Genomic DNA, 14,082 nt, shown 5'->3' on the forward strand with positions numbered 1-14,082 from the left:
AAAAAAAGACAATAGCCACTTCAGATGTGTCTACAGTAAATAATGGTTAAAAAAAAATCTTTTAGAGGGGAAAGCCAGGGCCATCTGAGAAAATGACAATGTTCTCCCATGGGAGTGAAAATGGAAGACTCCAATATAGCATATCCCAGGAACTTGACTCCATTGCAAGAGTTCCAAGTTTTCACATTTCTGCTCAGAAGGATATGACAATCATTATGGATAAGTGACCACAAAGCACTCCCTACTTTTCTGAATGGGTTTTTAAATTGCAATTATCCTGTCCTTATACCACCATTATATAGTAGTTTTGTGTATGGTGACTGACTGACTGCTGAAATGCCACAGCTTGTCTCTTAGTTAACAGATCATCAAAAAGAAGAACTCACAGCAGCCTGAACAAAGAAAACTACCATCTAAAGATCCTGGATTTGGAGATCACATCGTCTGAGGAAGAGATGGATATGTTCCATGAATGAGAAAAAGACATATATGAATTATTTGTGTGGACAAAGGAAGAAACCTCTGAGTGGACCAATAGAGCAAGGACCTCTAATTGTCATCTGACATCTCCTCTTCTACAGAAATAAAAGTTTTATCTGAGCATAAAGTAGCTCAGAAAAAAAGACCACATTCCCCAACCCTTTTTGAAGATTAAGTGTGGTCATACTGCTAAACTCAAGCTGTTAGAAAGAAAAACATAACTGAGCAAAAATGTCAAGATGGGAGAAAAATTTTTTTAATTATAAAACTGAAACAACAAAGCAAACAACTGGTAGAAACTCTCAAAGGCCTAAGAGCAGTGAAGAGCTTATACGTGGTCAGAAAGCGAAGGTGAGGTCTTTGAGAAGTGAAAACAACACCTTAGACTATTCCCCAAAATACATACAACACTGAGGAGCAACTGAAGAAAGAAAGAGTTTCAAAGCTGATGTAATAATAATAATCTAGACTAGGCTCTCTGAGAAGAAAGAAAGGTATTTTACAGAGAAAGGCTGGAGAGCATGTAGGTAATTTTCTAAAGTAGTATATGATAAATACAAAAGAGTTTACAATTAAGCCGATAATGAAAGAGTAAACTCACAGTAGTGATTTTGCCTTTTCTCTTGACTGGAAGAAATGGGCAGGCTCTCACTTGAAGATCTTTAATGGCAGCAGTCATTGTATTATTCTCAAGGTCACCTTTCCAACAAATTTCACACTGTGTTGTAATGACTAAGGCAGGAGCATCACTTCTTGTCATATCAGCCACAAACACAATTTCAGGATTTTTAATAATAATATTCATTTCCCACTTTACTGATTCTTGTACAGGTACTAAACAGAAACAAAAACAAGTTCACATTTTAAAATATGTATAAATCTTTGTGACACATATTATTTATGCATAATTATTTATGAGAAAATGTTTTTGCACTCCAAGTAAAAAAATAAAAGATTCTTAGATCCCAAAGAAATCTACTGAAATTCTCCTAGTGTAAGCGTTCAAGATGCTATAGTCTTCAAAACATCTTAAAATGTGAGGGAAAAAGTCTTTAATGGCAAACTGGAAACTAACCCAATTTCCAACTATCAACTTGATACTACTACTGCTATGCCACAATGAACGAAATACGTAAAAGATAGTGGAGAGCTATAAAAATAACCAAAAAAATAATAAAATAAAAATAACAAAAATAAAAGAGTACCTTAAGTTAAAATACTATTTTTAATTATGAAAAGTAATGGTTGGTTCATTATTCTCCTGTTTTTTTTCAAAAAAAATATTTTGAATTGCTGCCTTTAGGGAAGTATATTTGCTTATTATAAATCTCATAATTTTGGAATCCAATATACATTTATATCTTGAAAAACAAGCAAACTACACATCCTGGAAAGCACATTTTAGTTTTCCTCTTACCTCTAAAAAATAAAGATTTTAATTTAGTAAGTCACTTAACCTCATCATCTAGATAGATCATTAATGGTCAGTGCAATTATAGCACTTCAGTAATAGATATATGAAATATTTTAGCTAATAACTCACCTTCTTCCTTAGCAGTCCATGTTTGAACACTGGTTTCTACAGCAGTGCCTGTGGTGTAGGCCTCAAGAAAGACATTTGCAACTGTCAGCAGAAATTCCACACTTGCACAAATATACGTTTCTTGAAGGACTAAATCAGCCACCCAACCATCTCTGACTCTCCTATACTTTACATCCATCATGTCCTTTTTGTCAAAACCAACTGTCAGTCCTATCATTCTGAAAAACATAATAATATTTCCTATGAGAATCTTAAAAGTAACCAAACACACCAATGAAAGTCAAAAGACCTCTTACCCATTTTACTAATATAGCAAACCAGCATTCTGAAGTTATTTCTCCTAAAGGATCACAAAGTAACAGACTTAGGAATTTCTAGAGCAAAACTTTTATAAACTAGGAAGTACATCTGTAAGAAATTAGAACTTATAATGTCTACATATTTGCCTTCTTTTCATGTTTTCCCATTACAACTTGCAAAGATCAAGAATAACTTAGATAATAGAAATTAATTTTAAAAACCAATCTCACGGCACTGATTATTTCTATTTAACCAATCCATCAACTATCCAGTAAAAACAGCACATAACTGAACCAGGACATTTGAAATGGTTGATGGAGAACCATGACTCCATTAAATTGAAGCTCTGAAGATCTTAGGATGCACCCAGAAAATAAACATGCAACTCTGGGAATATGTTTTTTTTTTTCTAAGATATTATCAACCCTTTCTCAAGTAAAAAGTAAGAACGCTATTACCTAGGAGTTGCCTTCTTGACATGAGGCCTTTTATCATCTAAAATACAATTTTTTAATGAGAAGGAAGAAAATGTTGAGTCATCTGTATACATTTTTGCAGTGCTTATGATATTCTCCAACTTAAATTCAGCAAGTTTCAGAGAAGGATCACGAACATCTGTAAAGGAAGTCTATGGAAGAGGAAATCAATACAAATTTTATACAAAAACAAAGTCTAACACATTTTAAGAGATGAACTACCACATTTTCTATCTCCATAGGGCTCACTAACGAAAGGCCAAAAAAAATAATTTAAAGGGTTATTTTTTACATCATTGCCTATAGGAAAGATAACATCTTAAAAGTGTAGTGGTTCAATGTATTTCGTTGTTAAAATGAAATGATCAGTAACATTTTTCAGAGGAAAAGATACTCTAAAACACATATGAAATATTAACAATTGGTGAAAAATTATTTTGTCCCCCTTAACTTACCTTTTCAAGACCTGGACTATACAGTACCATGGTGAGATAGTCCGTTCTGAAGCTCATATTCAGTGTTGTCTTAACTTGAGAGGCCTGTGAATGTACTTCTACCACAGCAGCAGTCACTACAGTTGTTCCTTGGAAAGTTAAAAGTTATTAGATAAAGTCAAGAAAGGTAGAAGTCATTAAAATAGGTTTGAAATAGGTTTAACAGAATTCTAAAATATGTAGTATAATGTTATTCAGAAAATAAGAGGAAATTCAGATGTTGAACTCAGTAACTTCTGGCTTAGACTTTTTTCTGTGATAACTTGAGAATAATAATTAAATGCTTGGTGCTTCCATTTCCATTTTTGTAAAATGAGAATAATAGAACTAACCTCTGGGTTTGTTTAGGGGATTAAGTACTACCTGACACATAGTTTCATATTCAAATTTTACTTCAAAAAAACCAAACAAAATATTTTAGATGGTATTTTTTAAAACTGTTTCACTGAAAAGCAGGATCCAAAATTCATTTTTGCTTTAAAATCATCTGGTGGGAAGCAATGAAACGCCAGACACCTGCACCCCAATGTTTCTAGCAGCAATGTCCACAATAGCCAAACTGTGGAAGGAGCCTCGGTGTCCATCGAAAGATGAATGGATAAAGAAGACGTTGTTTATGTATATAATGGAGTATTACTCAGCCACTAGAAACGACAAATACCCACCATTTGCTTCCACGTGGATGGAACTGGAGGGTACTATGCTGAGTGAAATAAGTCATTCGGAGAAGAACAAACATTATATGGTCTCATTCATTTGGGGAATATAAAAAATAGTGAAGGGGAATAAAGGGGAAAGGAGAAAAAATGAGTGGGAAATATCAGAAAGGGAGACAGAACATGAGAGACTCCTAACTCTGGGAAACAAACTAGGGTGGGTAGAAGGGGAGGTGGGCGGGAGGTGGGGGTAACTGGGTGATGGGCACTGATGGGGACAATTGATGGGATGAGCACTGGGTGTTATTCTATATGTTGGCAAATAGAACACCAATAAAAAAATAAATTTATATATATGTGTGTGTGTGTGTGTGTGTGTGTGTATATATATATATATATATATAAAGTCCAAATTGGGTGCACATGAAAAAAAATAAAATAAAAAAAATAAAATCATCTGGTGGGATGGGGGAAGAAAATGCAGAATTAAAGCTGTGATAAAGGCAGCCACATGATACCAATTGTTGAAACTGTGTTGATGGGCACATTTGGGTTCATTACCTTATTCCTTCCCCTTTGGTGTATATGTGCCTATCTCAAGAAAATTGTTAAAACAGTTATATACTTAAATGTCTATTTTTTGTTTCAATTCAGACATTATTTATACTATACACTCCCCATTAAGTCCTTACCACTTTCTCTATCCTATCTTCCTATTTTCCAGCTTTGGTCAGTTATGTTCTTCATCTCTATGTTAACATGGTTAATAATATTTACATTCTTATTTACAGTAAATATTCCATGTGTTAACTATAACTATGTGATAATTTTCAATGAAGAGAATTAACAGTTTATTATGTAACACTTTCTCTGCTGCTACATCACTAGTCCATCTCTCAAAAAAGAAGAATCTCTTCTAACAGTGGCTCAAAATTGTACAAAACTTAATCCACTTTACCTCTAGACTAGACTATGTAGTAGAGATGTCTCCCTCCTTAGGAACCAAAAACATGTCCTCCTTTCTATATCACTTATGTAATGTAGTTAATTAACTCATTCTACATATTTTATGACATTTATGCTATTTTTCTTTTTAAAGGCATTCTTCTACTTTTTAAAATTTTCTTAAGGCATTCTGACTTCCTCTGTAACAAAACCAAGGACTGTCTAGCCCAGTAAAACATAATTTTGGGATCCCTTTTCAGTGTACTCCTGACTACTAAGGAGTACCCACTGTTTTTAGATCCCATGTTTTCCTTTTTCCTGGATTCCTTATTTGTTTTGCTAGATTACATTTTCAAACTAATTGCTTTAGGAGTATGGAAGAAGTAAATTCTGAGTCATTACAAATGTGAGTTATTGTGTTTTCACATTTTATGGTTTGAATAAAATAGAATTCTAACTTCAAAATCATTTTCCTTAGAAATTTGACTATAGGGAAGCCCGGGTGGCTCAGCAGTTTAGCGCCATCTTCAGCCCAGAGTGTGATCCTGGAGACCCGGGATCGAGTCCCACGTCAGGCTCCCTGCATGGAGCTGCTTCTCCCTCTGCCTGTCTCTCTCTCTCTCTCTCTCTCACACTGTGGCTCCCATGAATAAATAAATAAAATCTTAAAAAAAAAAAAAGAAATTTGACTATAGTTCTCCATTGTCTTTTATCATCCATCTACCCATTCCATCCAGTTCTGTTCATGATAATCTGATTCTAATCACTTTTTCCAAAACCCTAATAAACAATCTGATTTTGCTCTGAAACTAAAAATCTGACCTTTGTTGTTCTGACATTTCATGAAAATGTGTTTGCACAATCTTTGTTTATTAAATCTCCTTGAAACATGTTAGATTTTTTTATATCATAGAATTTCAATATTTATTTAGCTCTAGAGATTTTCTTCTACTATTTCTTTGAAAGATTCTTCCATTTCCTTCTTTCTCCTAAGATACTTATTATTCTGGATTTTGCAACTTTTGAAAGGTCTAAATCCTTAAGTTGTATCTCATTTTACATCCCTGTGGCTTATTTTTCCACTATATCATGGGAAATTACATCAACTATATATTCCAACTCAGCACCTACATTTTGACCTCATGTTTACTGCATTTGTTCTGTTTCAAAATTTCACCAATCATATTTTTGGGTTCCAAGAACTCTTTCTTATATTGAAAGAGTGGAAGGTAGTGATGGTAGGGTTCAGTTTCTATATTCTCAAAATCCTCTGATTATGGATGAGATAATGTTTGTTTTATGTTTGTTTATATTCTTTTGTTACTTCAATTATTTCTATTTCACTCAGAAAACAGTATTCTGTTATCCTGGTTTCTTTTATGCTTGGGTTCTCACTATTTTCTTAACCTGGCCATGAATATTTTATCAATAAAAGACTGAGTGATTATTCTACCCAATAAAGATTAAGTTTCCTATAACGTAATAATGTAGGGTTGTTTTTGTGTTAGGATTCTCCCTGACTAGAAAAAGGTGTGTGTTATCGCAGGGATTTGCAAGAGTAGGTTTCATTTTGAGGTAAGTAGATTTGAGGATCCCTAAAATGTCAGAATGAGAGCTCTATTCTTGCAAAGCACAATCATCCCAGCAGCCCTAAATGAGTCAATTCTATGTGCTGGTGCTGAACTTAGAACCCAGTCAGGTTCCACACAAGCACAATAAATCCAATATTAGATGCAACCTCTTTCTGAGTTACAGTTTCCTCTGCCCTGTTCTATCCATCTATCTTCCAGCTACTTGTTGAAATTCATCATTTACTAATCATCATTCCTTCTTGACATCCTTAATATTTTGATATTCCCAATTTAGTATAAAATATTCCATCTGTGATATATGTTGCACTAGGCATTAGGGAGAAGAGGAGGATGGGGAGAAAAACTGTGAATAAGAATATATAGGGTAGTTGGGGTAACAAGAATATGAAGGAATTTTGTCAAAACAAAACCAGGAATTTTAATTCAAAGGGAAAAAAAAATCAACAGAAAGTCTAGTAACAGGCCATTTAGAGTGACCTAGATAGGATTAGCTACTTAAAAAAGATCTTTAAATCTTATTTTCTGAAAAGTCAAACTAGAGAATGGAAAGGATGGAGGAAGAAAGGTGGGGATTGGAAATGGGGATGGCATGGCTAATCTGAGGTCAAGAACATACCTTCTAAATGGTGTGAAGCATTAGTAACTCCACTATTAACATTACTCTGATCTTTTATTCCTCCAGGTGAGGCACCATCACCTTCTTCGTACCATATATTGCCATATAATGTTTTAAAAATAGTTGTTAAATCTTCTTGACTAAGAATGAACTGTGAAAATAAAGATTTAGTTAACATTAACATTACTACTATGTAGTTAAAAATTCTCTTACATTGAAAAGCAAGTGTTTCATTTCAGACCTCTACAAACTAATTTTTTAATGCATTAGATATTTCTACTAATAGATTACTCAGTTTCCTCAATGACCATGTGATCCTTAGTAGCTTGTGAAATACAGGTACTAAATGTCAATACCAATGAAACTATGAATGGTAAGTTTTCTTATGAATAGATCAATTAACCTAATAACTAAAAACCTTTAAAATGAACTTTCATCTTTAATTATCTAGCTACTTTGCATTTTTTTTGGCTACTAAGCCCCTCAATTTACAAATACAAATTACTTAAAAATAATGATTTGCCCATGAAAAATAGTTCACAATGTGTTTTACATGAGTTATTACTTCATTTGAACCTCATAAATGTTCTAGGTATATATAGAATATAGGTATATATAGGATATAAAGAATATATCCTGGGAAGCCTAGATGGCTCAACTGTTAAGCATCTGCCTTCAGCTCCAGTCATGATCTCGAGGTCCTGGGATCAAGCCCCATGTCAAGCTCTTTGCTCAGCGGGGGAGTCTGCTTCCCCTCTCCCTCTGCCACTCTCCCTGCTTGTGTGCTTTCTCTTTCTCAAATAAATAAATATTTAATAATAATAATAATAAATAATAATACATCCTGATTGTATAAGAATCTGAGACTTAAATGGTTAAATATCATACTTAAATCCACCTCAAAACCCAAGGTGTTGCAAATTTAGCTTAAAAATCATCTACATAAGAACTGTATCGAAAGCTGTGACGGTTAATTCTATGTCACCTTGACTAGGTCATAGGATCTACATATTTGGTTCAATATTATTCAAGATGTTACATAATATGATATGTATCTAGAATATATACATAATGCACGAACCATCTACAAATGCCCAGCTGCCTTCTGGGGCAGACCAACTAGGATGAAATTGGGTCTTCATGATCCACCCAAGTAGTTAACAGCTGTTGCAGCCCACCTCAGGACCCACATATATGACCCTTCCTGATCTCATCCTCAGTGTCAAGGAGAGGCTAAAATGGAGTCATCAAGAAGTTAGTCTACTGTATTCAGACCAAGTGTATAAACAAACACACACAAATATACCCATTCTATTGACTAGGTTTCTCTTGGGAACTATAATACAATAGCAATCATATAAAACATGAAAAACAAATACCCCATGAATTTTAAACTGATAATGTTTAATCACCTCAAGAAAATAATTTTAATCCCACAAAATTTAAGTTTTATTTATACCAGTATTCCTTTGACTATATTTCTAAGATGATATATAATCTAGTGTTAAACTGATAATGTTTAATCACCTCAAGAAAATAATTTTAATCCCACAAAATTTAAGTTTTATTTATACCAGTATTCCTTTGACTATATTTCTAAGATGATATATAATCTAGTGTTTTCTTAAGATTCAGTCCATGTATATCCTATTCATGCTACTTATACTGTGCCTTTTGTCTTTTCACTTATTCATGACACTAACCTTTTATTATATATCTGGTACTGCAAAATAGTATGTTCATTTAAATTAACAACCACACCTAAACCATGTCTTTTAATTAGTACATGTATACTGATGCCCCCCAAATATCAATATGAATCATCACTCTTCCCTCTTACCAACAGCTTGGTCCAGGAAGTTGCAAGAAATATAAGGATCCCAGGACTGTTGGTCTATGGCTCTTACATGTCAGGACAGGCTATCTTGCTACTCCCAAATGTCTGACAAGTCAGAAATCACAAGCTGTAGCACTTAGTCTAGATGCTTTAGAGTAACTGATTCCAGCCTCTCCCTGATCCAAGAGAGGTCAAATATGTGGATCCACGTCCATATCTGCAGACTATTCAGGTGGATCAGGATAGGAGAAGACCCAATTTCATCTGCCCTGGAAGGCAGTCAGCCTTTTATAGATCATGTGCAACATCACCTCAACATTCTACATGCATTCTTCCTGGAGAAATAAAATCTTAAGAAAAGGAAGAAAATGCCTTCCATTTATAAGTTAAGGAGTCTAATATGATCTTATACAACAAGAACTTACAGATTTTCAGTTGAGATGATCATGTTTAAATTCTAAATGTATTTCTGAATTAAAAATCTGAAACCTTTAAAAATGATGGTTTTTCTCTTTTTAAATACAATTTCTAGGGGGAAATAGAAAAGAAACTGGGGGTGGGAGGAAGGAAGAGGATTTGTTAAGCAGGCTTTTTAAAGTAACCTGTTGTCACTTCAGCAAAGCATATGATACAGTTTTGACTTCCACGCAGTCAAGGGGGCAGATGGGAACTTGTGGATAAGTACATTAGAAATCTGTGAAGCTGTATCAACTAATAGGGAGGTAACATTATGTGTAAGGAACTAACCCATTTACCATTTTAATCATTAAACTCTTCTACTTCTAGGAACTTCTCTAGGTTATTTCACATGTTGTCATGGCTTTAAATACTATGCAGATGCTGAAGACTTTTACATTATTATTTCTAACTTAGATCTCTCCACTAAGTTCTAATTTAATATATCCAACTGACTAATTAATATTTGTTTTCTGTATGGAATTTACCACGATTTATAACTATTTTAATTGCATGCCTATGTACCTTTTTATAGCCTAACGATCATGCCTCTAGATCACAATGACTGCTAGCCCTTGCATTAGACTAGTTAGGTTCCATGAAGCCAGAGATAATACCATGGTTTCTTTGCCAATGTCTCTCCATATATAGCACAGGACCTAACGCAGAGTAGCCATTCAAACATTTGCTCAATGGAGAATATTCAATGAATTCTAACTTAATATTGTTACTATTTCTGTTTTTTTATTGTTACTATTTCAATTTTGAAAAGCTGAGCAATATGTAACATCTACACCAAAATATCTTAGGTTCCCAAGCAATATTTTTAACTAAAAACAGAAATCAACAAGCATCCAAAAAGTTACCTCCATGGGCTTTAACTGAGCATTTACGTTAAAACAAGGAACTTCCTGGTACCACTCCCAAGATAAATTCCGCTCAACAATCACCTCAAGATTTAATGGCAGTAGCAGATCTAGTACTTCCTGGTATGTATCATTAATAAATTGAGTCCTATAAGTAGAAAGGAAATTGTTTTGTTTCATATATACATAAAGTAAAAATTTTTAATTTATCATTCTATACACAAATGATAAAAATCCGTAATTTGTGTTTGAAAAGAAAAATAAAATCTACCCAGCTTCCCAAGTCAAAATGAGAGATATTCCATCCCACTGTGAATTTAGGTCACTTTGTCTGAGCTCAAGTGTTCCATATTGTAGAGAAATCAATCTTTAGAATAAGATTATGCAGTATGTTAAAAAGTACCATAAATATATAATTTGGATAGTCAACCCTTAAAATGAGGACTATCTCCATATAACTGGTATATATACATTATAGAAGACCTCATTACAAAAATAACTTAAGTCACTCGCTTAGATATGGAGAATACCAACATATCCCCTTACCTTGATAACAAAGTTATACCATATACAATTTCTATTTCTGTGGATGAAAAAAAAAGTTGAATATGGGAGATTTTATCAAGTTGAACATATTTGTTAAGTTGAACAATATTTGCCTTTCCAAATATTTGTAAGGGTAGGACTGACACTCAGGAATGATGAAAGCAGTAATAGGTTACTGAATCCCTTTCAAGTGACAACGTGACCACTGAAGCCTCTCACTGTACATTCAAGTAACAACATCAAAGTGGTACTCCTTAATAATGTACTGGCAGATTTTAACTGGCAGCAAATTCCAAATCCTTCCATTAGGGTATGAAGCTATGACTACAGAATTTTAGATTCACTTACTCAAGTGAAGAGAAATACGGGAATCATCGGGATCTCTCAGAATACCTACCATAGTACCATTTTGTGAATTAACTACAGAGTAACACTATACTCTTTATGCATGTGTGCTTGCAATCTCCACTTAATGGGAATAAGTTAGGAAATTTAAAAGGCCTGTAGAGAATATTTCAAATGCAGTTTTATTTTTAAAATTATTTTTAATTTTTTTACATTTCAGTATAATTAACCTACAGTGTTATTATCAGTTTCAAGTGTACAATACAGTTATTGAACAATACATTACTCAATGTTCATCACAATAGGTGCATTTTTAATCCCTTTCACCCATTTCCCCCATCTACCCACCCACCTCTCTGGCAAACATCAGTTTGCTCTCTATAGTTGAGTCTTTTTAGTTTGTTCATTTGTTCCTTAAACTATACATGGGTGAAATCCTATGTCTTTTGCTGAATGACTTATTTCACTTAGCATTATACCCTCTAGACTCACCCATTTTGTTGCAAATGCCAAGATCTCAATATTTACATACACACACACATACACACCACTTGTTTACTCATCTATCGATGGACACTTGAGCTGCTTCCATAATTTGGCTATTATAAATAATGCTGCAAAAAACATAGGAGTGCATGTGGATACAGTTTCAAATTTGCTTTTCATATTATTTGGGTAAGTATCCAGTAGTGAAATTATTGGGTCATATGGAAATTCCATTTTTAATTTTTGGATGCACCTCCATACTGTTTCACAGTGGCTGTACCAGTGTTCATTCCTACCAGCAGTGCACAAGGGTTCCATTTTCTCCACATCCTCACCAATACTTGTTGCTTCTTGTGTTTTTGACTCTAGCCATTCTGACAGGTCTGAAGTGATATCTCAGTGGAGTTTTGATTTTCACTTCCCTGATAATGAGAGATGTTGGGCATCTTTTCATGTGTCTGTTGGCCATCTGTATGTCTTCTTTGGAGAAATGTCTGTCATCTCTTCAGCCAATTTTTAAAGCTGGGTTTGTGTGTGTTAACTTCTTTATAGATTTTGAATAACAACCCCTTACACCAGATAGATCATTTGCAAATATCTCTTCCCATTCACTGGCTGTCTTTTTGCTTTGTTGGTTACTTACTTTCCTGGGGTGAAGATTTTTATTTTGCTGTAGTTCCAATAGTTTATTTTTTGTCTTTGTTTCCCTTGTATGTAACTGTTTTCTCTTCTCTTGCTGTTTTTTAAGATTCTATCACTACTCTTTTCCCACTTTAATTACTATGAGGTCCTGGTGTGGGCCTTCTTGGGCTGATTTTGCTGGGGGTTCTCTGGATGCTTCCTGGATCTGGATTTCTGCCTTCTTCCCCAGGTTCAGGAAGGTTTCAGCTATTATTCCTTCAAATTTTCTGCCACCTTTTCCCTCTTCCCCTTCTGAGATCCCGAAGATGTGAATGTCACTATACTTCGTGGTGTTGCTGAGTACCCTTAAACTACTTTCATTTTTTTTTTAAAGACACATTTATTCAGCGTCATGATCAGACTATTACATTTAGCAATCAACAGCATGGGTGCAAAAAAAAAATCTACATTAAAACCCTTTGTTGGAATGCTTTACACTTTCGACAGAACAGAAACTAAAATAACCTGTTATACAATTAGTCACAAATACAGTCCTCGAGTTTTTTGCCCATACACATGAGTATTGTCTAAAACATGTCTTCTTTGTAGCAGCTAGGCCCTGCCACCACTGTGCTTGGCTGAGTTCACAAATCTGTTGTAACCTGTAGCTTCCCTGTCACTTCTCTGGCTCTCCTCTCCTGCTAAGCTTTGTTTCCTGGCAGTAATTAAAACCTTCTGCCACTGCCATAGCTGCTGCTGCTGCTGGAACCGCAAGAGCCACCTTGGTTTCGTGGTTTGGCAAAGTATTGGCCTCCACCACCCAAGGGGCCAGAGCTTCTGCCTCCAAAATTTCCTTTCATGGGTCCAAAATCTGAGGATTGATTGTTGTAATTGCCAAAATCGTTATAGCTTCCGCCACCTCCAAAGTTGCTTCCGTCATTACCAAATCCGTTATAGCCATCCCCACTGCCACCGTATCCACCACCATCTCGACTGCCACCGAAGCCACCTCGACCACTGAAGTTCCCTCCATGACCAAAGTTGTCATTCCCACCAAAACCACCTCCACGACCACCACCAAAGTTTCCAGAACCACTTCGGCCTCTTTGGCTGGACGAAGCACTAGCCATCTCTTGCTTGGATAGGGCTTTCCTTACTTCACAGTTGTGGCCATTCACAGTATGGTATTTTTGAATGACAATCTTGTCTACAGAGTCGTGGTCGTCAAAGGTCACAAAAGCAAAACCTCTCTTTTTGCCACTGCCTCGGTCAGTCATGATCTCAATCACTTCAATTTTCCCAACTGTTCAAAATAATCTCTAAGGTGATGTTCTTCAGTGTCTTCTTTAATGCCACCGACAAAAATCTTTTTCACAGTTAAGTGGGCACCGGGTCTTTGAGAATCCTCTCGGGAGACAGCCCTCTTTGGTTCCACGACTCTTCCGTCCACCTTGTGCGGCCGGGCGTTCATGGCCGCGTCCACCTCCTCCACGGTGGCGTACGTGACGAACCCAAAGCCTCTGGAGTGCTTGGTGTTGGGGTCTCTCATTACCACACAGTCTGTAAGCGTCCCCCATTGCTCAAAATGGCTCCTCAGACTCTCATCGGTCGTTTCGAAGCTCAAACCTCCGATGAAGAGCTTCCGCAGCTGCTCGGGCTCTTTGGGAGACTCTGACTTAGACATGACGGCGGTGGGAGGGGAGACTTTAACGATGCTTACTCGGCAGCGACCAGGGGCAGAAAGGCTACTTTCATTTTTTTAAATTATCCTTTTCTCTCTCTCTCTGGTTGCTTGACTGCTTTCCATTGCTTTGTCCTCCAAG

At 35.5% G+C, this 14,082-nt stretch overlaps 1 protein-coding gene across 3 annotated transcripts in view; it reads right to left on the bottom strand.

Moving 5' to 3' along the window:
• The window catches only part of VPS13A (vacuolar protein sorting 13 homolog A), a 233,138-nt gene that overhangs the window by 97,458 nt on the left and 121,598 nt on the right, over positions 1-14,082 (bottom strand). For all 3 annotated transcript variants that reach the window (XM_041740166.1, XM_041740174.1, XM_041740183.1), the window contains exons 34-39: positions 10,262-10,409; positions 7,103-7,253; positions 3,255-3,382; positions 2,782-2,951; positions 2,024-2,241; positions 1,082-1,314 (exon numbers count right to left, since the gene is read on the bottom strand). In XM_041740166.1, the coding sequence (XP_041596100.1) occupies positions 1,082-1,314; positions 2,024-2,241; positions 2,782-2,951; positions 3,255-3,382; positions 7,103-7,253; positions 10,262-10,409 (1,048 nt within the window). The remainder of the gene's footprint in view (positions 1-1,081; positions 1,315-2,023; positions 2,242-2,781; positions 2,952-3,254; positions 3,383-7,102; positions 7,254-10,261; positions 10,410-14,082) is intronic.

Source organism: Vulpes lagopus, chromosome 2 (assembly GCF_018345385.1).
Source record: "Vulpes lagopus strain Blue_001 chromosome 2, ASM1834538v1, whole genome shotgun sequence".
Taxonomy (NCBI): Eukaryota; Metazoa; Chordata; class Mammalia; order Carnivora; family Canidae; genus Vulpes; species Vulpes lagopus.